General features: G+C 43.9%; 1 protein-coding gene across 1 annotated transcript; it reads left to right on the plus strand.

The window, feature by feature from the left end:
- Nucleotides 1–956: 956 nt before the first annotated feature.
- Nucleotides 957–25137, plus strand: LOC146063019 (alpha-1,4-N-acetylglucosaminyltransferase-like). Its single transcript, XM_083175027.1, has 3 exons — nucleotides 957–1022; nucleotides 1119–1457; nucleotides 24550–25137. Exons 1-3 carry the CDS (start codon nucleotides 957–959, stop codon nucleotides 25135–25137), a joined length of 993 nt encoding a protein of 330 aa, XP_083031153.1.
- Nucleotides 25138–27517: the final 2380 nt, after the last annotated feature.

Here is a 27517-nt window from a genome sequence, read left to right on the forward strand (position 1 = left end):
TAGGGTTTCTTATAAGACTCAGGGGTTAACTTTGACAAGAGACAATATAATTTCTAACTCCAGAACTGATTAATCTAGCGAAACCAACTCTGAAACAGGGTTGAGAAGATCTGTAAGAATCACCAAGGGAATTAAACTTGGATTCTTAATTGTAGGAAAAATGATGTGTAATTGTTTAATTAATAGGTACTGTAAGTTTGTAAAGAAAATTGTAACTGTTGAAAGGTTACAGTTTTTTTAATGTAGAATTTGTATAACCATCATCTTCGTTTGGCAGCAAAGTCTTAGTTGACATTGCCTGAGGATATGCACTATTTTAGTGGGGAAGAATGTTATTAGGTATTGCAATCACAGCAAGTCACGACACCGCCTGCAGTGCACATGATTTTGCCCATTTTGAGAACAGATTTTTCCTGTGATCAAGTTGGAATCAGGCCCAGAGTCTTTTAAACCAGCTATTGGCCAGTTTATTCATATCTGGACTATATATATCCAACTAAGGAATTCTATTAAATTAAGAACTTTAGGACACTCACACATTGAGGGTACTATTGCAATGAGCACGTGTGTTACAGTTTAATATAATTTATTGGTCTTAATTTACACCCCCGGGAGGTGATTCATTATTATTTTGTTACATGTTTTATTTTATTCGACTACATTTTCAGTGTTTGTGCATATACCTGTATGTTGTTAATAAATTGTTTGTTTTAAATTATCAGCCTATTTAATTGTTTACAATGTATCACTAAGCGTTCCCTAGTGAATAAGACCCTTTCTTTTAAAAATGTGTTATTTTGCCTGCTGTTCTTGCTTCTGATTATTCAGGCTTAATCTATAGGTCTACTCCTTCTCCCCTATTTTCTTTTAATTACTATGTGGTATAAAATAATGTACAGGTAGATATGGTTTTGTTTTTGTTCTCTTTTGCAGTTCGATGTTTACATACAGTGACAATGGTAAAAGACTTTAGGATAGTTCCATTCATTCTACTGTTGATGTCAACTGGATTTTTCTACAAAATAATCTACATAAAGGGCAGTGTTTCCTACTTGTCCTATATCTTCACAGAAAACCAAAGCCATAAAGCCATGAATAAAAACGTAACTATTGAGGACGTAAGTCTGGAAAATTCCAACATAGAGTCAAACATCAAAGATGAAATTAATCCAGAAGCCATCTTGAGCCATGGAAATGGCATCATATTTCTGGAGACCACTGACAGGATGAAACCACCATCATTGGTGCTGTGTGCTATTGAGTCAGCAGCTCGTGTGTATAACGACCGACCTGTAGTCTTCTTCATGAAAGGGGTGACAGAAATGAACTCTATAGATGATGAAAAGAGAGTACACAGGCATTTCCCAACCTTAGCATCTCTGGATAATGTCTACATCTTTCCTCTTATAATGGAAGACATTTTCAATAGTACACCACTTCTTCCCTGGTACAAGCAGGTAAGGTTCTCTAGATTATTGCTTACAAGAAGATACATCACATATTGTATATTTAGAAGTTTTCTTTGTGATTGCTGGAGAATACACTTTTCTGAGCTGTATTTTCTACTATGAATTTCCATATTAAAAACTTCATATTAAGTAAAAAGTTGATTGACATTACATGTGTTACTGCCATTAAGGTGATCTATCTTCAGAGAATTTGATTGTTCATGCTGATTTGAACAATGGGTTTATTGACATGAGTCATATTTAACGACATAATCATGTCCCAACCCAATGGCACATGCAGATGGTTCTGAGTACCAATAAAAAAACATGAGGGTGGGTGCTATATTACTAAGCCCCATCCTTAACTGCAAAATGCTATGATTCATAGGTCAGAGGGTTGGGGACAGAGCGAATATGAAATTACTCTACAACAATCGTGCATTTTGGTGCTGCCCTTTCCTGATTCACAAATTGTGAATTTCCCACTATGGGGAGGGGCCTAATGACATGGTGCCTGTGTGTAACGTATATGTGACATATACCTGTGTGCATTATGTGTATCTAGTCCTGGAAAACCAACTTGCAGATGATACTCAAATCTACTTATCCTCCCCAGACCTGTCATCATCTGTATTGGTAAATCAGTAAATACCTTTCTGTTATTTCATCTTTGATGTCATTTCAACACTTTAAACTGAATATTTAAAAAACAGACTTAATTATATTTCCACCAACCAATAGTAGTTACAGTACCAACTTAACATCTCTATCAGAGAACACAATACTCAATCCTAACCGATGCCTGTGTGTTGTCCTTGGACTTTCATTTACCCCCCAATTTAAATCTGGGTACTTGTGTATTATAGCGGCGCCCCCGATGTACATCCCGATGGCATGCGATGTGATGCGACGCGATTTTGAGCCCCTATACGATTAAAAATCGTATAAGCACCCTAATGGGTGCTTACAATGTTAAATGCACCCCCACGCCACCCCCCCACTATAAACGTGAACCCGAAGCGTGGCAAGCGCAGCGAGCCCGCGAGGGGCGGCGGTACGCGTCCTACGATCTTTTCATACCCCCACTATCCACGTCGGCGTGGAGTTGAGAATAGATTAGTGTGGCGAGCGCAGCGAGCCACCGAGCCCGAAGCGTGGCGAGGGGACGCGGATACCTTCACAGGTAAACGCGTCCCTTCGCGGGCTTCACAGGTATCCGCGTCCCCTCGTGGGGCTTGCTGCGCTCGCCACGCTTCGGGCTCGGTGGCTCGCTGCGCTCGCCACACTAATCTATTCTCAACTCCACGCCGACGTGGATAGTGGGGGTATGAAAAGGTCGTAGGACGCGTACCGCCGCCCCGCGCGGGCTCGCTGCGCTCGCCACGCTTCGGGTTCACGTTTATAGTGGGAGGGGGGCGTGGGGGTGCATTTAACATTGTATGCACCCATTAGGGTGCTTAACATAGTATAAGCACCCATTAGGGTGCTTATCCAATGTTTAATCGCATCGCATCGTATGGCATTGTATGCCATGTACAATGGCATACAATTTCAAAATTGTATGCCATCGTACACTAACCAACGGCATCGCGTCGCATCGCATACCATCGCATGCGTTATGGTATACGATGCAATGGGCGCCGCCAAAATACACAAGTGCCTAAATCTGTTTTTAAAACATGCTAAATGTTTCAAAATATTTCAAAATACACCCATACCTTACACAGGACACTGCTAAAATTCTAATCCTTGCTCTCATTGCCCCCCACATTCCAAATTCATAAATGAATACATTTATCCTAGAGTGCTGTTAAAAAATGATACAAAAAAGTTTGGGAAACAATGGCCTAGACCAATGGTTCCCAAACTTTTTTGAATCACGGCACCCTAGAGCATCAAAATATTTTCAAGGCACCCCTAGCCCAAATGCTTCTTATCGAGAAATTCAGAAAATCTGAAAATATTAAATGAAGTGCATTGTGTCACAGTAATCTGCTGAGGGACAGGATTTGCTTCTGTTTGTCCACATATATTATGATTGGCAGCCACCAGCACTGGTTTTGCCTGGTACATTGACCATAAATAATATGAATTGATCCTGGTCCACCAACCCAAGGCACCCCTGCAAGTGTCCTGAGACACCTCAGGGTGCCTAGGCACACAGTTTGGGAACCTCTGGCCTACTGTATACACAACTTTGTCTAATGCCCTCTAGTGGTCATTGGTGGTACTTCACACATTACCCCTGCAAATATTGGACAAATATAGACAGTGCTCCCTTATATTTAAATATTTTTTTGACTCTTATTAACTATATTTTAATATTTCAAATTTTTTATCTTGAATCAATAAAAGGTATATATTATATATAAGTATAGGACTTCTAGTGCACCCAGTCAGTACTTTCTTTTCTTGTGTGGTTGTATAGTTCAGCTAAAGTAGTGGGCAGCACCTTCTAAAATTTAATAAACAGGGCATTACCCCCTCAATATATACTAAGTGGAGAAAAGACAGTCCAGTATATAACATGTATGTACAGTATGTGATGTTGTCAGACTGCATGCAGGTATGACTGATACCTTGTACCAGGTCCGGACTGGGACCAGAAATCAGCCCTGGCATTTTGAGCACACAGGCCCACCTGTAGTAGGCGGGACCCTTGCGCTGCGAAAAGGGGGTGTGGTCTCATGGAATGAAGGCGTGGCATCAGAAAAAGGAGGCATTACACACCGTAATGCCCATTACAGAACATGACAATCCGTTATGCCCATTACACATTATGACACAGTAACATCCATTTACAGGGCAGGGGGAACCTCCCAGATCTTTCGATGGTTGCCGACCATCGAAAGATGTGGAAAGTGCACGCATATAAAAGTGACTTTCAAGTCACTTATATATGCATGCATGCTGGGAAGGAAATGGGCGGGCATCTGACATCTGGTCAGCTGCCCACCCCCCGCACTTGCGTCATAGCCTCATTAGCATGCCCATGAAACGCTGGGCGTTCCCATATGCTAATATGGGAATGCCCGCTGTCCTGGGTGTGTGCACCCTGCGAGTAGTCTGTTCGGCGTGGGTGTACGCACCCTGCGTATGCACATGCGCAAAAATGTGTATGCGTAGATGAAAAAAATCAGTCCCCGGCCGTGCGAATAAAGCCCTGCTGCGTATGAATCAGAATAACCCCCACAGTGTAGGGTGAGGGTCTCTGGATCCAGGGACAGGGTGTAGGAGTAAGGGTACCTGGATCTTAGATGTTGCTTGCAATGCTCAACTTACAGGAGTCGGCAGCTGTGTCAGTGGCCCCACCCCCTAAATGGCTACGGTGTCACCGGCCCCAGCTCCTTAGGCGTCTTGTAACAAACCTACACACACACACAAAACACACACAGGGGCGTAACTATAGCACCGCAGCCCCTGTGGTCGGGGGGAGGGGAGGGGGAGGGGGGGGGAGGCACTGGCAGCCGAGGGGGGAGGCGCCCCCCCATTAACGGCGGGGAGTGCCCCAAACCAAGCTACGCCACTGAACACAAACACTTAGCATACACACGCATAACATACTGTACATGCACATACTTGTGCATGTACACATACTTTATATATAATACACATACACACAGTGTACATACTTTATATATAATATATACTGTATACTGTTATGCATACTGTAGAAAATGCAGCTGGCAGGGAAGGGGTTACTGGAGGGGCTGCTACATCCAGAGGATATAGATAAGATTATGGGATGAGGAGGGTGTCATTTATTACCCTCACAGTAGTATACACATAGTGTGTGGCTGACACTGCAGTTACCTTTACTCAATGAAGTGCTGTCTGTAATTTCATCCAGTAGACTCCTGTCTGGGAAGTCAGTGTGAGGTCGTGTCTGTGCTCTGATTGGCTCACAGGCTGAGTGACTGTGTGTGGTGTGTCACTCAGCCAATAGGAGCACAGCACACACTGCTGAGGAGTTCCTGCACTGATCGGGAATCTCCTCAGCGTTACAGCAGCTGAAGCCATGCCCCCCGATGGTAGTAGGCAGGGTTTAACAGGCAACCTAGGGTAACTTTAAGCAAGGTGAGCAGTGACTTTGGATAGGACAGAAGGTGGAGTTTCTGGAGTTCGGGGGCGGAGCCTCGGAATGATTATGTTGTGCCGTGGCAGACGAGACCCAGCTGAAAGTACATGTAAATGGATAGCAAAAATCGGCCCACCTGGCCCTCGGCCCTTCTGGCATTTGCCAGAAGTGCCAGATAGCCAGTCTGGCCCTGCCTTGTACTCCCGTTCCTCTCTTGGAACTAACTGTCTGCGACTTGTCTGTTTCACTTGCCTGCAAATCGGAGGGCGGAGGGACAAAAGGAACCCAGAAGAGCAACACCCCAAACACAATCGCACAATACTGTCACCACACATGAGGACGGTGAAAGGATATTTTATTATGCAGCAAATGGTCATGGTTCGCCGCCTGGATAGATATTAAACAATGCAAGAACAATAATGACAATTTGCAGTACAGTATAAAAGATTTACATAATGTTTAGCCTATGATATTGTGTGCGATGGGGTCACTGTGGCACTGTAGGCCGCACTTCACACAATACACAGTGCAATGATGATGATGATACACTGCTCCAAGCAACGAATGCAATGAAAGACAACAAGAATAGTAATGATCTGAAAAAAGGATATTGTGCGCGATGGGGCCACTGTAGCAAATCGCACGGTATACCGCACCTGGAGTACACTTATGCAATTATATCACAATACAAACGATTTCCAAAGTCAATAAAGAAGATATGCAATACCATTTTAAGAAATGACAACAATGCAAGGTAACTGGTTCTGTTCAATAATGATAACAAGTGTCCGGGCCTAAAAGAATGAGTCCCTGAACTGCGCAGTTCTGTTAGGATTCAGGGTACCTGTTGGGCCTAGGTGCACCGTGACTTGAAGTAATACTACAAAAATAATTTGTAATCCACAGCAAACGGTGTCCTGAAAATTATTTTCACCTAAGAGGATTCCTATAAAGGTTAGGATGGTTCTTGTGTTTTAAGGCAGCTAACTATTTTGTCTTCTGTGCCTGATGTCCTTTGCAGAGGAAAGGGCACAAATATGCTAAAGGAAGGGCTCAAATAAGATAACGTTCCCGGGAAGGGGAGTGAGGCTCATTTGCTGGGTTTGGTCACTTCAGGTAAAGGCTGGTTATCACGGACCAAATAGGGTAGTTTCTGGGGAGGAAGCTGATATGCTTTTGGACCCCTTAATGGTTGGTGAATTGAGAGACACTGTAACACTGTGGGGATGCAGAGTACCTGAGTGCTGTTACTGGTTGCCAGCTCCTGCTGATCACGATTCTGAGCTCTACTGAAGCATTCAGGGTTTTCTGTGAGTTGCGCTGCGGCCTCACGGGCGCTGGGGACCTCTGCGGGGCTATCTCTCTCTGGGATAACCGCTGCACCTGGGCCTGCACTACGGGTACCGTTGGACTCCCCTCGGGCAGCCACTGGCTTCCTGAGCCTGCCCGTCTTGCTGTGCTGGTGCCCTGCACCACTCACCTCAGAGCGCATCTCCCTACTGCTACGCGCCTGGCTCTCCTCTCTTCAGCCGCCGAACCTCTCCTGTCAATCACCACTGGTCATGCGTGTCCCGCTGTGCCACAGGTGCTGGGGATCTCTGCGTAGCCCACCTCTGTCATGCAGCCTCACGGGGTCGGCGTCTCTCTTCCACAACACTGTCAATTACCGCCGGGATCCTTCGGCAAGATAAGGCTACACCTCAGGTGTTCAGCTGACCGGGCTGGTTGGTCTCTCCCTCTCTCCACACGCCTGGCACCCTCTTCACCGGTCAGCTTCCTCTCTCCTCTCTGTGCCTCACGCACTCTCCTCCTTCGCGCTCAGCTCCTCTTCTCTCTATGGGGGAGATTCTCTAAGCTAGAAATGCGGTAAAAACCCCGTTATCGTGGTTTTTACCGCATTTTGGGATGCTGTAAGCATGTAAGCTGTAAGCATCCCCCGCCGGGTTACCGCGGCGTAGAACATCGCCATAAAAATCTGGCAATGCCCCATAGAAGCCAATGGGCTTCTACCGCATCCCACCGCCACCCCGCAACGACCCCCTGCCGCCCCGCACGGACCCCCGCCGCCCCCTCCCCCCTCACCTGTGTCCGGGCAGCACAGAGCTGTGCTGCCCGGACCTGTGACTTCCTCCCTGCACTGATCCTCTTCCGGGTGCAGGGAGGAGGAGAGCCCGGCGCAGCTATAATTATCGCATATGTTAGAACATATGTGATAATTATAATTGCGGTGGGCAGCGAAAGGGGGCGGAGATTCTTAGAGAATCTCCCCCTATTTGCGCCCACTGAACACTAATCAAAAGGCACCCTTTCCTTTCCGCACTCTGGGCATCCACAGGTGGGTGCTGGGTCCTAGTATCCTCTTTGTTAGGAAGGCTGCTGCGGGGTGGTTGCCTAGCAACCCCCTGAGGCCTGTGTTTCAATGTCAGCACATAACATATGTAGCACTGGCCACCAATGTAAATCTGGGGCACAGACAGGGGGTACCCCAATTGTGGGGTATCACATATAACTTCTCATTAATGTCTTAATGCTACTTTCTGGTGTTTCACGTCCAGAAGACATCTTTTTAAGATGACTTCACTACGCTTATGTAGGGTACACACCAGAACGATCATGATTGTGAGCAGATCATGAGCAGATCGTGAAACGACCATACGATGGTCGCACGATCTGTTGGAGCACATGATCTGCATATGATCTAATCACAATCCGATCATGATCTCTACCCAGTTGAAGCGGTCATTATCAAACCCTGACTGCAGCAGGTAGGATTTGCAAAACGACCAAACGACCAGCGGGGACGCGCATCAGATCTAAAACATGCCAAAGCATGCCCAATTTACATAAAATCCGTCGAGATTGTATCGAAATTGGGGGAATTGAGGCCAAATCATTCTGGTGTATATCCAGCATAAGTGTAAGATGGAAAATTTACATTATAACCGTTTATATTTGGATTCATTGGGGTCAATAGACTGATACAGGTCAACTTCATTTTAGTGTTTAAGACTGTCAGGTGGTCCTCCTAGACAACTAAAAGTTAGTTTATCTTTTCCGTCTTCAACGCAAAATTAAATGAAACATAATCCCTTATATCGTACCACTTTGCAGATGCTGACTGCATGTTGATGTGGTTCTCCCCGGTCTCCCTGCTTCTCTAGTTGTGTCCACTGCATGCTGCTCAGGGCCTAGATTTTAAAACTGCCATCCTGTCTGTCACTGCAGTGCCACTGCTAGATGTGCTAGGTGTTTGTGCGGCCCACTTGTGTTGCTTTCCTGATCTTTTATTGTTTGTCCTCCATTGCTCCAATTTAAAGCACCTCAGGACTTATATGACAGACTAAGCAGCACCCTTGGGTTTATATGCCAGATTTAGCAGCATCCCCCCCCCCCCCAAATTCTGCGACTTTAGCGGTTTTAATGGCATTTTAAAAGAAATACAGATACGAAACATGGAAGGGTGGTGTTTTGGAATAGATCCAGACCCAAAACACGGCCGGAGATACAGGCCCAAAACTCAAAACACGAAACACAAAAAGTGCCCGATGCACACCCCTACTTTAAACTGAGACACTCATGAATTACACAGCTGCCTACACCCAGATAAAGCAGGCTTGAATTCACTCAGCTTCATGGTATAGTACAGTAAGCCTACTTTGAGAGGTGTTTCCCTGAATATTGTGTGAGGATAAGGGCAGGATATACTAAAGGGAAAATGTGTCCAAAAGCCTATTTTTGGGTTTGGACACATTTCCCATGTGCACAAAGTCCCAGACATTGGCGCTTCAATGGGGAAGGTAATGACAACTTTTTCTGCCATTTACCTATAGAAGCCTATGAGATTCTTTTTGCATCGGTGCTGTAGAAGGAACCAATCGGGTTCTTTCCAGCTTTGCAGCTGGCTCATCATGTTGCGCATGTGCAGAGGGATTCCCGGGGCTGAAACTTGGAAGTTTTACCGAAAAGGATTGGTACATCCCGTTCTAAAGGTCCAATCAGACCTGTTCTCTGAGCTGCATGCGTTCAGAGCCCAGCGAGCAGGTTAACCCCGCCCCGCCTGTCAATCAGGTCTGAATTGTACAGGTCTGAATTGACCCCTAATACACCAAATGTAAAGAGAAAGAGGTCATGCGACACATATGAAAATGATTCCGTTATGCTGGGTGTTTCACATTGTATGGCATATTAAGGCTAGGTGTATTTGCTCATACACCTAGCCTTAATATGCCATACAATGTGAAACACCCAGCATAACGGAAATAAAACCATGAAACAAAATCTGTAGAAACAAAATCATGAAAAAAAAAAAACACCAAGAAACATTATATATCTGACGAAAAATGCACAACGCAGAATCTCTTACCTGGGAAATTATCAGAGGGGAACCTAATAGCAAACAGTTCCGTATGGTGTAAGTAAACAAAAACACGCCCTCAAACTTAAATTATACTAATCCCTAAAGATGTGCTTTTCCAGCCGAATTTTGTGTATTTGAACCAAGTCAAAAATCCCGAGAAGAATTTCAGACAAATTACACGATTTTAGCAGTTTTAATCGATTGTTATTGAATTTTGTCAAGATTATAAATTTTTTTTTTTTGTGATTTTACAGCAAACTGAACCAAAATCTGAATCCAAACCAAAGCATGAGATTTGGACCCAAAACATAGGTCTGTGCACCTCTCTAGTAATGACATCAAGTGCCATTATTCCGTAGGGCTGTGCATGCGCAATAGAGGCTGAGCGCTCTAGGGCTCAGCCTCTAGTGCGCTGGGCAGCATGGCACTGCGCAGTGGCGTAACTAGCACTTTTGCACACACCCCCCCCCCGTCGATATCGGCAGCGCCGCCCCCTCCCCCTAGCCCTCCCACCCACCTTCCCAAGTGAAGTTAAACACCCCCCTTACCCCTCCGCATGCTGCCGCCACCGCCGAATTCAGGGTCCCGCAACGCAGATCTTCTCCCGGCTCCCGGTCCTCCTGCAGTTCTATAATGACCATCACAAAATGGCTGACCCCTAACAGCAGGCAGTTTTTAAGGATGCTAGAGGAGGCCTGCGCCTCATCTAGCATCCCAAAAAACTGTCTGCTGTATGGGGGCAGACATTTTCTGATAGTTATTCTTCATTAGAACTGCAGGATGAGACGGAGCCAGGACAAGATCTGCGCTCTGGCCAGGACCCTGAATGTGGCGGCGGCATGCGGAGGGGTAAGGGGTGTGTGTAAGTTTACTTGGGTGGGAGAGCTAGGGGCAGAGCCGAATTTCCCATTAGGCACGTGAGGCACCGGCCTAGGGGCGGCACATGTTTGGGGGCGGCACTTGGATGCCTGTGATAGTACTGTCAGCCCAAAATGTACCAATAACTGCAAAATATCCACTGTACTGTACTATATTCCATCTTAAATAAAGTGTAAATGGATAGGACATGCAGATACTGCCCCTATAAACTGTCCTACTTAGTAAACATTATTGTTGTGCCTAGGGGCGCCCTCATCCCTAAATCCGCCCCTGGCTAGGGGGAGTGGGGGGCGGCGCTGCCGATATGCCCCGCTCCCGGCCACAGACGCATACTACGGTAGTAGTAAGTTGTAACTATAGCCCCGCAGATCAGCTCCCACAGTCCCTCAGCGCCTCCCCGCCACAGCGGGGGCTGCGGGGCTATAGTTACGCCACTGGCACTGCGGCAGGCAGAGAGGAGGTGGTAGCACACAGGCGTCCTCCTCTCTTAAAGTGCCCCGTAACTGAACATAGACCAACCCATAACTTTAGTTATGCTCAGCTAGGTACCTGGGAGATTTACTAAGACTTGTAGGGTGATATAGCGGAGAGATTATTATTATTATTATTATTAACAGTTTCTTATATAGCGCATACAGATTCCGCAGATACAGTACCACCCCATCAGCTCATGTTACAGGCTGTGTTTGAAAAATGACATGAACTGATTGGTTGGTAACTTATCTCTCTCTATGTTACCACTCTCCAAGGATTGCTACAATAGTAAATAAAAAAAGTGAAATGTAATTTTAGGTTTCTTCTAGTTATTCACTGGTTGCTACCTTTACATACATTATGCCGTGGCTTATACAATGTCATAGTGTCCCCTGCTGGCAGATTTAGGAACTAACCTTTTTTCACAGAATCATTCACCTCATGCTACTGTACATTGTAAAGAACTAGAGCTTCCTGATGACAATAAATACTATTTATTACACTATCTCCCAGCACCAAGCACAGTGATTTTTTGATTGGCATACCTCCCAACTGTCACGATTGCAGCGGGACAGTCCCGATTTCGGGTCCTGTCCCGCTGTCCCACCCGCGGCAGGCATTGTCCCGCTGCGGGGGGTGGCAGTTGGGAGACCCCCAATCTAATAAAATAGACGCTGTGCGCATGCGCACAGCGTCTATTCTCGTATGAAAATGAGGTTGCGGCTAATTAGCATAAGCCGCGCCCTCATTTGCATACACCCCGCCCCCTTTTCGGGCGCTCGCGCAGCTTCGCCGCGCGAGTGTCCCTATTTCATTTAATCAGAAGTTGGGAGGTATGGATTGGTATTAGATCCATGGGCTTTTTAGTGTTCCTATGATAGCTGACCTAGCAGCATACTTAAGGTGGCCATACTCTAAATGTATCTGAGGCATGAAATTGCATCAGATTCCCCTTGAACTTCCCGGCAGCTTCCTGGGTGTCCTGCATTTGAGATTCTGTACTTCAGTGCTTATCAATTTATCACTGAAATTGCATGTAAATCGCCCAAATTGCATGTATATTGCCCTAGTGTATGGGGGCCTTTACCTACATTTTTGTGTTTCTGTCTGAGAGATACTGATGTGCAGTATAGGGGGCAGGGACGGGCGTTGACTTTATAAAGCCCCGCCCTATTCCAGCAAAATTCCATGACCAGTGGGCCTACAAAGATGAAGTGAAATGAAGTGTCATTTTAGCCCTTCCACCGTCTCAAAACAACGAAATTGGCAAAATGACAAATTAGTATGGATTGACAAATTTGGTTATTTGTAATGAAATTCTCAGAAAAGCAACAGAAGTTGAAACTCTTCAAATGCAGCATAGCAGCATTGCCTTCATATTACTCAATGGGTGAAATTCACTAAGGCGAATACGGCTAAAATATTCGTATTAGTGTTATTGAATATGAATATTTTAGGCGTATTTGTATTTTTGGCATTTACAAGGCACATGTACATGGCACATTCGTATTTCTATTTACGACAGAATACGAATAGGAATCATCGTTCAAAAGAATGGTGATAGCTAATTTACCAAGTGGCTTTATTGAATATACGGCCGGTAATTAGCGGGATACGGCCACTAATTGCTGGTAAAATATGCCTGGAAAATACACTTTATTTTACAGGTGTATTTGGCTTTAGCCTGCACGGATCAGTCAGATCCGTGCAGGCGTCAGCGTAAGAAAAAAATAATAATAAATAATTAATAAAAAAAAATGGTGTGGGGTTACTCCCCCACGGCCGTAACCAGCCCCAGGCTCAAAGAGCCTGTTCTGGTTTAAAAAAATCAGGGAACCAAACAAATAGGGGTTCCCCATATTTTACAGTTCTTTTTTTTTTTTTTTTTTTTTAACATTCGATTTTTATTCAAGTTTTTGGTATACAAAAAACAAAAGAGAAAAAGGAAGAAAGATATAGGGTTATGCAAACAGTTATGATACAGGTAAGGTACATGTACATGTCAGGCATAAGATATTACAGAAATCAACCCACAACATACACGGGTAGGTAGCTGGTATATTTTAAGAACCACCACTAAGCCCAACCAGCCAGCAAGGGTAATGCCACAGCCGGGGGACACTTATTATATAACGTCCCGCGGCTAAAGCATTACCCTCTGACCGGTCAGCCTGGGCAGGGTTCCTGGGGAAGTGGGGACCCCCCCAATGAAGGCCCCCCCCCCCCTCCCTACAGAAATTACCTGCCCAGGCTGAACCTGGGGCTGTCCCAATGGCCCTGGGCTGTGGCCACCAGGCTGTGAGATGTGTAAAAGAAAGAATAAACCATTGGGTTCTGCTGTGGAACTATGAGTCCTAGCAAGCCTGGTCCACATACTGGGACTAATGCGGCCCATTAATGGGCTTGCTGGGACTCTTAGTTCCACAGAAGAACCAATAGTTAAATGAACACACACACACCAGAAAAATAAAACTTTATTACATTCAGAGCCCTTTTATCCAGATACTTACCTCAGGGTGGGCAACCCTCCCGGATTCAGGGGGGACCCCCGATGTCCCACGGATCGCGGCATTAAAAGGCCGCAATCCTCGGGTCTCAGAGGAGGGGGCGGAGCTAAAATGACACAATCGCGTCATTTTAGCCCCGCCCCCTCCATGGAGATCCCTGAATTCGCTGGTTTAACAGCATGGGGCGGGGCTTAGTGATGTCAAGCTTAAGCCTCGCCCCTTAAGCGGCTACTGAAACTCTCCTCTCCGAGCTTCTCCCGGAGAGGAGAATAAGAAGGTCGGCAACCCTGACTTACCTATCTTGACACCGTACGTAGGTCTACCTCCATCCGTCCATCCGATGGTCCTGAAGCATAGAGATTTCTAAAGTGGAAATGTTGGGAGGAATGCCATTGGCTCATAGAGAATGTTCAGCAACTCTTTTTTTATTGTGATTGTAGGTACCTCAAAAGTAATTACAGTTTACTTTTAAACTGTATTTTTTGATTGTCTGTATACCAGTGTAACCCATGGCTATGTTTCAATGCAAGCTGTATTTCCACTAAAGGCATACCTCCCAACTTTTGGAGCGGTGGGGTCAGGATTCCTGCGATTGACCCATATGCAAGCTTCCAAAAAGGGTCATGACCTCAGGGAAAATGGGTATGGCCTAACAGTGAAGCCCACATTCACCAGGCTCTATTTTGCCGCTGTGGGGGCATGGCCAGCCCTGTGAGAGCTGCAGGCCATGCCACCTTTCACCTCTGACACCCTGAATAGATGCTGTGTACTGACAGGAGGGACTCCCAACTGCCCCCTCCCCAACATGGGACACTTGCCAATAAAAGGTACTATCCCACAAAAATTGAGACCATTGAGAGGTATGTAAAGGGACAGTTAACCATGTATCTGGCTGAAGGCCCACCAACGTTACAGTTTATATCCTGGCCTGCCTTTTGTACCCCAGTAAATCCAGAGGCGTGCAAGGGAAAGGAGCCAAGCCACATGGGAAGCTTACATTTCTATACAGTGAGAAGAGCATGTACACTTTGTGTCGGTACATTTGGCAGCACGGCCGTGTGGGTTCACTTGTGTGCACAGTCTCAGAATTTACAATTGTATTTGCGTCTATCTATGCTAGCCCTTCTTAGGGCTGTAAATGTCTAGCAATCTGGCAGTCTATATTGCGTCTATCAGCACGCCTTGATAGCAGCGCATATACGCTGCATTACCAGAGTCATTGATACTATGGGCAGACACGCTAGATATTAGCACAGTCTTACCCATTGTAATTCTGTGGCTTACAGATCAGTTAAAGTGCGGCTTTGGTGAATGTCACCCACTGTAATTCTGTAGCTTATAGATCTGTGACACTGCGGCTTTGGTGAATGTCTGCACATACATTATAGCGCAGCAGACATTAGCGCTGATTTACCCACTATAAATCTGTAGCTTACAGATCTTTGATATTGCGGCTTTGGTGAAGGTCTGCACATACATAACAGTGCAGCAAGAGCCAAACCAAGAGTCCGATAGTAATACAGGTCGAGTATCCCGTATCCGAATATCCGTTATCCGAATTATTCCGAAATACGGACATTCCAGAAAGTGAAAAAAAATTTTTTTTTTTGCTAAAAACTCACTGGGGACATCTTTAACAGCATCACTGGGGACATGATATGTAACTGGCACTATATATGTGCAAGACAATGATTGCTTGGCATTCAAATTCAGTGCTGAGATAGTACACAAATTTTGTTTCACGTTTTGAAACCTTGTTTTTTGAACAATTAAAATATGTTTGTGTGTATTTTATGTGGTAATAAAATATATTTGTGTGTATATTATGTGTTTATACAGCATAAATGCAAGATACTTCAAAATACATCATTGAAATATTAAAATATTCCGAAATACGGAATAATCCGTTATCCAAAATTCTCCTGGTCCCGAGCATTTTGGATACGGGATACTCAACCTGTAATACCATTTGCCGTTATTATTACTCATTTTTTCTATTAAGCCACAGTACCATTACATGATTGAAAACTCCGCTACCCTGTAAAAGTAGAATCATTATTTCTATTCTACCGTTGACATATTAACACAATCACTAATCTCATGTACGTGATAAACTTGCAGACAGATCGACACGCATAGAATAAATCTTTTTATTGGGATATAGTAAATTGTCTGTTCATTTATATCAATATGGCAGCATAATATATACAAATTAAATATCCCTTTATGTTTGAGTGTCTGCACCAGCTCAGTGACCGGTCAACAAGCACCATCGACACGGAAGTGTCGACACAGCATAACAGTACCAACGGACACAGTTAGTCCCCTAGCATATAGCATCTTATTACCCAGGGATTGTACTACTGTAAGGTTATATACAGACCCTCTGTTTTGATCACTGCACAGAAGTGTCGACACACTGTCAACCATATAAATCATTGCACAAACAGGTAGTAGGAGTATGCAAATCATTGAGACAATTGTCACCTAATTAAGTAACAACAGTGTTTCTCGAAACAGCAACAAGTGTTACAAGAGGAATTGTCCCACACTTGGAGCAGATATTGTTTCAAATAAGACGCAACACAACAAGAATACACTAATTAAAAGACTGATTGAAGACACACAAGTCCCCACATGTGCTGTTTTTAAACACGCACTATTTTTCACTTTGTTTGTCAATCTTTGTGTTTTGGTTTTATATTTCGCAGTTTTAAACAAATCAATTAAAAGTTACTTTTTATTGGCTCTAATTAATTCTTTATGGTGCACCACAACAGGACACACGTTCTCTTTCTCTGAATTCTGAGTTCTGAACTTCCACTGGCATTAATGTAAGCACAATAACTGTGGGGCAGAGCTTTCCATGGCCGATCAGCTGAATGCAAGCCTCACATCACCAAGTTCAATGCCAAGCGTCGGATGGAGTGGTGTAAAGCACACCGACACTGGCCTGTGGAGCAGTGGGAACATGTTCTGTGGAGTTACAAATCACGCTTCTCTGTTTGGCAGGCAGATGGGCAAGCCTAGGTTTGATGGATGATTTACTGCACTCTGCCAGTTACCTGCCTGCACTATAACAAATGGGAAGTTTGGTGGAGTCGGGACAATAGTATGGGGCTGTTTTTTAGGGTTTGGGTTAAGCCCCTTATCTTCAGTGAAGGGCAATCTAAATGCTTTAGCATACCAAGTCATTATTGACAATGCTATGCTTCCAGCTTTGTGGCAACATTTTGGGGAAGGCGATTTTCTATTTCAACATGGGTAAATTAGGTGCAGCGCTCCGCCCCTTGGTGTGTGGTGTCGACGGTGTGATAAAGAGATTAATGTGTTTGACAAGATATGAAGAAGAAAAGTATGTCCTATATCGGTGCACCAATAAAGATTTTTAAAATTTAACTTTTATTGTATTTCTTTTAAGAACTGCAAGATAAAAAATACATGTAACAACAAAACAGGGGTGGGGTAACACTCATAAAAACTAAGGTGGCAGGCAGATGTTTGTAATAGAACCTGTTATATGTGCTGATTCAACTTTAGAACAGTGTACTCGTGATTTGTATGGGCTGGATCAGACCAACAGATCGAGTATAAGTAATTAAGAGCGGGTAGAAAACCTCTTGTAATGATGCTCTATGGTCCGCAAATTCACTCATGCCAGTCAAGGCATAACATATATCAATTATAGTGATAGTCAGAAATGGATTGGCATACACTTAATTATAATACAGCGTATGGGTGAAAATCACTCTATCTCCTACAGGAGAATCCTGATCTGAGTCACTTATCATGAATGGAGGTGCTGCACCATTAGATAAAAGATCTCCCATCGGCTGTATAGTATGCCTGATATGGGGGTCAGTATGGTTATAAGCTGGTGCCTCCAAGATATTCACTATGCTAGTCCAATGGAGTCGCCTCCAAGTGGACCGTAGCTGTCTGCAGTGAACGCCCTTAGAAGGGATATAGCGGCATTACACTGTTCAGCAGAATTACAAAATACATTAGTAAGAAAAATAACAAACAGGTGCAAACATCTGCCCTCACACCGCTAGCCGGCACACGCTTCGCAGATTTTAGCTTCCTCAGGGCCAACCTGTCTGAGCGCAAGCAGGGTTTTTATACCTATAGTAGTGTATAATGCTCCAATTACAATGCGTCTAGTCGGACGTGCCCCCAAGAGATCTGGCGGGAAAGATGTTGTCCAATCATGAGCCTCGTATGTGGCCGACCCCTGTACGGTGTCCTGTAAGTACGTCATGCCATGTATAGTTGGCATGGTTACGGCGTTTGCAAGCGTACGGATGCGGGCGCACTCATGACGTGCGTCTGCTCTGGTTCTATGTCTTACGTCGTTGCCATGGTAACCTCACTTGTGTATGTCATGGCGCGGGGGCGGTTGTGACGTGCGTCCGTTCCAGTCCAATGGCGTGTAGTCCATTGGGTTTGACGTGTGGTTGTGTATCGTTGGCAAGGTAACCAGGCAGTAATGCGTCGTGAGTCCGTACTGGTTCTATCACGCATGGTTCCTGGGCATCAGGTTGTCCTGGTGCTCATTAGCAGTTGGTAGTGATTAATTTTGATCATTAGTGTGAGATAGTCGCTGTGGAATAGGAGACTGGTTCATATTCCCTATTTCTGATGTGATCATTATATGTCCTTGATTTCATATCAAGTACAGAATCTGAGAATTGGGTATCAGATTATAGAGAAATATGTAAAGTGTTAGAAAATTTATATAAATATATATATATCGGGACATTGTCATGTCTGATATATATAGGTCAGGGATACCATATGGTGATGTAGTGAATAACTGTACATTGTTGGGATATCGGGTGCATAAATACATACATACTCCTAATTAGAAAGATGCTGCTGAACAAATCAGCAACATCTTTCTAATTAGGAGTATGTATGTATTTATGCACCCGATATCCCAACAATGTACAGTTATTCACTACATCACCATATGGTATCCCTGACCTATATATATCAGACATGACAATGTCCCGATATATATATATTTATATAAATTTTCTAACACTTTACATATTTCTCTATAATCTGATACCCAATTCTCAGATTCTGTACTTGATATGAAATCAAGGACATATAATGATCACATCAGAAATAGAGAATATGAACCAGTCTCCTATTCCACAGCGACTATCTCACACTAATGATCAAAATTAATCACTACCAACTGCTAATGAGCACCATGACAACCTGATGCCCAGGAACCATGCGTGATAGGACCAGTACGGACTCACGACGCATTACTGCCTGGTTACCTTGCCAACGATACACAACCACACGTCACGCCCAATGGACTACACACCATTGGACTGGAACGGACGCACGTCACAACCGCGCCATGACATACACAAGTGAGGTTACCATGGCAACGACGTAAGACATAGAACCGGAGCAGACGCACGTCATGAGTGCGCCCGCATCCGTACGCTTGCAAATGCCGTAACCATGCCAACTATACATGGCATGACGTACTTACAGGACACCGTACAGGGGTCCGCCACATACGAGGCTCATGATTGGACAACATCTTTCCCGCCAGATCCCTTGGGGGCACGTCCGACTAGACGCATTGTAATTGGAGCATTATATACTACTATAGGTATAAAAACCCTGCTTGCACTCAGACAGGTTGGCCCTGAGGAAGCTAAAATCTGCGAAGCGCGTGCCGGCTAGCGGTGTGAGGGCAGATGTTTGCACCTGTTTGTTATTTTTCTTACTAATGTATTTTGTAATTCTGCTGAACAGTGTCATGCCGCTATAGCCCTTCTAAGGGCGTTCACTGCAGACAGCTACGGTCCACTTAGAGGCGACTCCATTGGACTAGCATAGTGAATATCTTGGAGGCACCAGCTTATAACCATACTGACCCCCATATCAGGCATACTATACAGCCGATGGGAGATCTTTTATCTAATGGTGCAGCACCTCCATTCATGATAAGTGACTCAGATCAGGATTCTCCTGTAGGAGATAGAGTGATTTTCACCCATACGCTGTATTATAATTAAGTGTATGCCAATCCATTTCTGACTATCACTATAATTGATATATGTTATGCCTTGACTGGCATGAGTGAATTTGCGGACCATAGAGCATCATTACAAGAGGTTTTCTACCCGCTCTTATTTACTTATACTCGATCTGTTGGTCTGATCCAGCCCATACAAATCACGAGTACACTGTTCTAAAGTTGAATCAGCACATATAACAGGTTCTATTACAAACATCTGCCTGCCACCTTAGTTTTTATGAGTGTTACCCCACCCCTGTTTTGTTGTTACATGTATTTTTTATCTCGCAGTTCTTAAAATAAATACAATAAAAGTTAAATTTTAAAAATCTTTATTGGTGCACCGATATAGGACATACTTTTCTTCTTCATATCTTGTCAAATCTTCGTGTCCGAGGTAGCACACCCCCATTTGTGTTACTGTCACTTCAGTTTACAATAAAAAATTGAGGGGGTCCTTAAAACGTGTACTATTTGTCTTGTGCGACCCAAAACAACCGCTCAGATTAGTGTGTTTCAAAGGGTTTTTACTATAAAGGTGCAAGTAACAAATACATTGGTTTAAAATAACATTGGTGCAGTATATTGCAGAAAGGTACATACATACAAAGGAAAGTCACTGATGGACAGTATGGGAAATGACGGGGGCAAGGGGTGTACACCAGGAGTACTTCCTGCGTGCCGGGTGGGGGGGGGAGGATTGGGGTCCGGTTGGTGGTCTCCCCAGGTGTGGGGATTCCAGAGGTGGGGTTGGTTGGGTAGGGATCCGGGTTAGGGGTGCTGGGCCACCGGTGGATACAGGTGCGGTGTCCCGCTTGCCTGTATTGTAGAATTAATTGGAGGAAAAACAGGGGTGGGGGACCTGCACCATGTATCTTTGGTGACAGTTTATAGATTGTGAATGGTACACGAGTCAGTCAGAAGGGAATTTCAGCATATATATTCCCTTGCTGACTTAGGGTGCTGTCTACTGATTTAAATATAGTATACAATAGGAAAAAGAAAATAAATCAGTTTGCTGGGACTCACTCCTCATTCACATAGTCTTGAATGACTAAAAACAACTTTATATTGTACCTTAAGGTGTAGCTTTTTACAAATAACTCTTTTAACTTTTATTTGGTTTTTATTGCGTAACTTTATTAATTATATGACCTGATAGTCTAATTCCCTGTGACAGGGATTGGTGTGGCGAACAATATTTAAAAAAAGTTTAATAGATATAGAGAAAAAGAAATTGAAAGATTAAAATTAGTCTCTGTAATCCGTTTACAATTATATTCAAAAAAGGCTTTAGTGATGCCATATAGGATGTGATGTGCCAAATGTGATTGTTTTTTATCTTTTATATATATATATCTAGGCGCTATATTGCCTTGCCCAGTTTTTTTCAAGGTCTCTCAGGGGTGAATTTATGAAGCTTGGAGAAGTGTTATCTATCCCCATAAAGAACGTTATGAGCAAGGTGATAATGGTTCAGCCAATCAGCTCTTACCTGTCAATTTACATATTGTAGCTGAACCATTATCACCTTGCTCATAACGTTCTTTATGGGGATAGATAACACTTCTCCAAGCTTCATAAATTCACCCCTCAGTGAGATTATACTCTAATATAGTTGGTGTGTGCTGTTCCTAGTTGCAACAAAGATATTACTGTTATTATTTCAACAAAAAGTTTTGCAACTGTTGCATAAAGGTATCTACTGGATACTTCTATCCTGTGATGTTAAATGACCGATATCTCTGTCAGATTGGTATTTCTTATAGCAGATTCACTTCTACTTCATGATCATTTGTTTAATCGTGCCTATACAATGCACCCCTGTACTGTAATTAGCTTAGGATATAACCATATTCATTTGTGTTAAATTGCCTTTTTGTTATCTGGCATATATCTTGGAAATATACGTTGTGGACATGCAACTGCACTGTCCCAGATTAGTGCTTTATTCACATTCACTTCCTCAGAACTTAGATTAGAGTTGTGTCTGCCGCTTGAGCCTGTCACTCCTCTCTCTCTGTCTGATATGTCACCCTAGGTTAAAGCCTTGGAAAAGCCTGTAGGGCGAAATGCGCATCGGCAAATGTCTCTTGTTAATCCGTTAACTTGATGTAGCCAAATGTATTGTTTATAATTTTTTAATATTCGGGTCTCACCAAGCATCAGTGTGGGATAGGCGGCGGGGAGTCTCAGAAAGCGGAGCGCATATAACAAGCGCTGGGGCACGCTGTCTGTGATAGAGGCAGATGCCTGACAGCGTGTTTAATAAGCCGGCTATACGCTGTTTGCGAATATTCCGGCTGAGACACAGAACACTACGGAAAAGCCTATGTATTGAACACATGCACTGCCCAGAGATATGAAATAGGTGCAGTAGCATGTATTCATAGATGAGAGTTAAGGAAAGGGACTTAGCACACGCTGTTTATAAATTAAGCAGACGGTCAGCAGCGTGCTAGCATAAATCTGACATCGGCATATGTATGCTCGGATCTTAACCTCAAACTCTATCACTATAATATACCATCCAGTATATGTGCGAATTTAACTGTGATAGAATACACATCCTTGCCTACTAGTACTATATTGACAGAAAAGGTATATTAAATACAATGATTGGACAACAATGATTTATCTGTGAAAAAATCGCTCAGTGTGTACAATAAAATCACTGGGTGAACAAACAGTTAAAATCAAATCGCTCTGTGTGTACATAAATAAATACCAATGACTGAGTTATGAAAATTGCCCAATGACTGTGATCAAACAAATAGTGATCTAACTATTAAAGATCTTATCACTCGATATGCACAACAAACTTGTACTTGCCTATTACTATCTACCACTGCACTAACATATAGGTCAGTGTATGTAAGGGATATAAAAACCATAGCTTGATATATAAATATACCTGCACTACAAAATTGCCCAGTGTGGACACTATCTGACCCAATCCGGCACAGTGCATACACATATATATGATACAACCTGTAGATCGCACAATGCGGACATAAGGGTGACATATCAGACAGAGAGAGAGGGGTGACAGGCTCAAGCGGCAGACACAACTCTAATCTAAGTTCTGAGGAAGTGTATGCGAATAAAGCACTAATCTGGGACAGTGCAGTTGCATGTCCACAACGTATATTTCCAAGATATATGCCAGATAACAAAAAGGCAATTTAACACAAATGAATATGGTTATATCCTAAGCTAATTACAGTACAGGGGTGCATTGTATAGGCACGATTAAACAAATGATCATGAAGTAGAAGTGAATCTGCTATAAGAAATACCAATCTGACAGAGAGATCGGTCATTTAACATCACAGGATAGAAGTATCCATTAGATACCTTTATGCAACAGTTGCAAAACTTTTTGTTGAAATAATAACTGTAATATCTTTGTTGCAACTAGGAACAGCACAAACCAACTATATTAGAGTATAATCTCACTGAGAGACCTTGAAAAAACTGGGCATGGCAATATAGCGCCTAGATATATATATATATATATATATATATATATATATATATATATATATATATATATATATATAAAAGATAAAAAACAATCACATTTGGCACATCACATCCTATAAGGCATCACTAAAGCCTTTTTTGAATATAATTGTAAACGGATTACAGAGACTAATTTTAATCTTTCAATTTCTTTTTCTCTATATCTATTCAACTTTTTTTAAATATTGTTCGTCACACCAATCCCTGTCACAGGGAATTAGACTATCAGGTCATATAATTAATAAAATGACGCAATAAAAAACAAATAAAAATAATGGCCTGTTAGTTATAGAGTTATTTGTAAAAAGCTACACCTTAAGGTACAATATAGAGTTGTTTTTAGTCATTCAAGACTATGTGAATGAGGAGTGAGTCCCAGCAAACTGATTTATTTTCTTTTTTCCTAATGTATTGTAGAATTGTCATTTGCTGGCGCTTGGGTCTCAGGTTGCGGCTTGAGTGTTGGTGGACGGATCCTGGCCGGCGGTCTTGGCTGTTATAGCGGATGAGGGTGGTCGCAGTGCGTGTGCGGGTGGCTGGGGTGGGGGTGCAGAGTTACCGGGATCTGGGCGCTCTGTGTGCCTCTGTCACTGGCCGGCTCAGCTGGTCGGGTTTTCGGCTGTTCGCCGTTGACCTTCGCAGTCTGAGTTCGTGGTCGGTGGCGTGGAGCGTCTGACACGGGTCGCGGTCAGGGGTCTGCTGGTGTGCGTCTCCCTGCCGTTTGTCCCTGCCGACGGATCCCAGTTACTCATCTCTTCCCGTCCCCGGCATGCTGTGCTTCTCTCCTCGCCTGGCTTCACTCTCTCTCCTCGCGCTTGCCGGATAGGAGCGTCTCCCTTTCCTGAGCTTGGTGCCGCACGTTGATGTCCTTCTCTCCGAGTGTTCTCTCACGTCGGTGGTCTCTCTTCTGGTGTGGGTGCTGCTTGCTGTGGGTGTCCTCCAACGTGTTTCGTTCTGGATTGGCCTTCTTCTAGGGAGTTTTTAGGAAAGACTCCCTAGAAGAAGGCCAATCCAGGCCGAAACTCTGCATACAAAGTATATGTAACGGTGCTCATACATGGTGCAATGTGCACTGTGCATTTTAAACTAGATTGCATTGCATCTAGTTCAAATAGCATGCAATGTGCTAAAGCATTGTATGTTTTGAATTACATAAGATGCGATTTAGTTCAACTTTTGTTACCATAAGGACGATTCTGATCTGCTAACTCATGTTGTATTTGTATTTGTAGGTTAATCCTGAGCAAGAACATCACTGGATCCATGTCAGCTCAGATGGCTGCAGGCTGGCCCTGATCTGGAAACATGGTGGCATCTATATGGACACTGACATTATCTCCATTCAAGCCATACCGGATCAGGATTTTCTGGCTGCTCAATCTCCTCGCTATTCTAGCAACGGTGTTTTTGGATTCTCTTCCCATCATTATTTCACTTGGAAAAGTATGGTAGATTTTGTTCAGAATTATAATGGTGGCATATGGGGACACCAAGGACCACAACTCTTTACCCGTGTTCTACAGAAGTTCTGTACCTTGCCTGATTTTAAAGGTTCAGAAGATGTCATGTGTGGAAACATCTCTTTCTTGAATCCACAACACTTTTACCCTATTCCATACCCAGAATGGAGACAGTATTTTGAGGTTTGGGACAAACTGCCAACTTTCAATGACTCCTATGCTTTACATCTCTGGAATTATATGAACAATGAGCACAGGACCATGGTTCCTGGTAGTAATACATTAGTGGAGAACCTCTACAAAAGGCATTGTCCTTCCACATATAATGCTCTTAAAAATAATGAGAGCATTTACTTTTAGTGATTTCATTTTAAAGTAATTAAATATTTGTGAAACATTAAAAACATTTATTTTCAAATCGTGACAGTACCCCCTCCCCCCCCCTGCTCGCCAAATTAGCACCAGTATCCATTACCCCCTTTGCTAACCCACCCAGTGACAGTGTCCACTATACTCCCGCTTTCCCATCTGGGAAAATCCCCCTCACCACTCACCCACTTGGCGGCAGTGTCTCTCCCTATCCCTAAATTCACCACACCCCCCTGGCCTCCCAGTGGTAGTGTCTGGTATGGAATCAAAACTCCTGAAAGCAGAGTGGGCGCTAAGGAAGTCCTCAGCTAAAGCGGCTTGTGTGGATCAAAATATAGTCTATGGGACCAACATTAAACAACTTTGTGAATGTACAACTGCCAGTGAAGATGAGCATGAGTAAGGCTTCCAGATCACTCCTTAGGGGTACACTGGAAGTGGAAATGTTCTTGTAGCCTTGTTTCAGAATATATATAGTAGTTTCCAAATTACTGTATTAGTAAATTACCTTATTCTATTATTTTGTGTCTATTTGCACTGATTCATTAACTTCAAACATATTCCTCCGATACTGACAATTCACTGGTATTATCCTGAGTGGAAAAATATTGGTCAGCATTTATATAATAAAAGTACAAATGTGTCCTATTACACTTAGAGTGACCACAGGCCTGGTTCTGGAGAGCATGTCTAAACACATGCCAGCACCACCTGTGCCCTGTCACCCAAATGGCACTGCATGCAAGGACGCAAGACTTATTCTGAATTTGTTAGATTGTGATCATGAGGATGATGAAGACATATTCCAAATCATCCAAATGTTAGCTGCCTTAAGCCAATCCACCAAGATGTTTTATTTGTGGAAGCCCCTTCTATGACTCCGTACTGTGAGTTATCAGCACAAGATCATGGGGATGAGGCCACAGCAGCCATGCATTAAAGGAGATATATGCTATACTGTAAAGCTGGGTGTACACTAGACAATGTGGCTGTCAGCCAATGGGATGACTGATGTAATGATGCATTGGCCATCCCATACATACAGTATTGAACGATATAGTGCATGACCATGCGCAATATCATTCAATGGCAGAATTGTATCCCTGACGATATCTTCAGATTGGCCTGCATTGCATTACAACACACAGTAGTGCACCTTACTCATAATATTTTACACAGTAGTACCCCTTAACATTATGACACACAGTTTGCCCCATATACACATTATGCCACAGAATAGTACCCCTTATACACATTATGACACACAGTGGTACCCGCATATAAACATTATGTCACACAGTAGTGCCCCATGTTGACATAAAACCACTAGTCCTGCTGTTGATTAGGTTTAGGAAGAGGAGAATATGGGGGCATTACAATTTAAATATTAATTTAAAGAACAGTATATAATTATTGGTACTTGTTTCCTAGCACTGCGCCCATCGCATTGTATATGATTACACTAAATAAGGTATACGATGGTATGCGATGCGATATTGTACAATAAAATATTGCATTGTATGCCATACAATGGCATACGATGCAATTGTATACGATTTTTGATTGTACAAGCACCCAAATGGGTCCTTACAATGTTAATGTCCCCCATAGTCAATGGCACCCCCAGGATCAACGCCAACCAGAAGCGTGGCGAGCGCAGCGAGCCCGCGTGGGGCAGCGGTACGCGTCCTCCGACCTTTTCATACACCCACTATCCACATCGGCGAGGAGTTGATTTTAGATAGTGTGGTGAGCGCAGCAAGCCACCGAGCCCGAACCGTGGTGAGCGCAGCGCGCCCCGCGAGGGGACGCGGAATACGAGCCCAAAGCGATGCACAATACATGTAAAGTAATCCGTTTGCGCTTGCCACGCTTCGGGCTCGGTGGCTCGCTGCGCTCGCCTCACTATCTAAAATCAACTCCATGTCGACGTGGATAGTGGGGGTATGAAAAGGTTGAAGGACGCGTACCGCCGCCCCTCACGGGCTCGCTGCACTCGCCACGCTTCGGGCTCGATGGCTCGCTGCGCTCGCCTCACTATCTAAAATCAACTCCATGTCGACGTGGATAGTGGGGGTATGAAAAGGTCGGAGGACGCGTACCGCCGCCCCTCGCGGGCTCGCTGCACTCGCCACGCTTCGGGTTGGCATTGATAGTGGGGGTGGCGTTGCCATTGGGGGTGCATTTAACATTAAAAGCATCCATCAGGGTGCTTGTACAATTAAAAACCGGATCGCTTCCCATTGCATGCATTGCATGCCGCTATATTGCATGCGATGCGATTGTATAAAATGTAATACAATCAAAATCGGGGGCGCGGTGCTAGGAACCAAGTACCTAATTATTACTATACAGGGTTGAGGAAGTTGTA

The sequence above is a fragment of the Crinia signifera genome, chromosome 3 (assembly GCF_055691185.1).
Source record: "Crinia signifera chromosome 3, ASM5569118v1, whole genome shotgun sequence".
NCBI classification, from domain to species: domain Eukaryota; kingdom Metazoa; phylum Chordata; class Amphibia; order Anura; family Myobatrachidae; genus Crinia; species Crinia signifera.

What these genes read in the sequence shown, in the direction of transcription:
- LOC146063019 (XM_083175027.1), top strand. Translation starts at nt 957, where the DNA reads ATGGTAAAAGACTTTAGGATAGTTCCATTCATTCTACTGTTGATGTCA. An exon ending in CAACTGGATTTTTCTACAAA is followed by an intron (nt 1,023 to 1,118) that starts ATAATCTACATA and finishes ACTATTGAGGAC; the next exon opens with GTAAGTCTGGAAAATTCCAA. An exon ending in TTCTTCCCTGGTACAAGCAG is followed by an intron (nt 1,458 to 24,549) that starts GTAAGGTTCTCT and finishes TTGTATTTGTAG; the next exon opens with GTTAATCCTGAGCAAGAACA.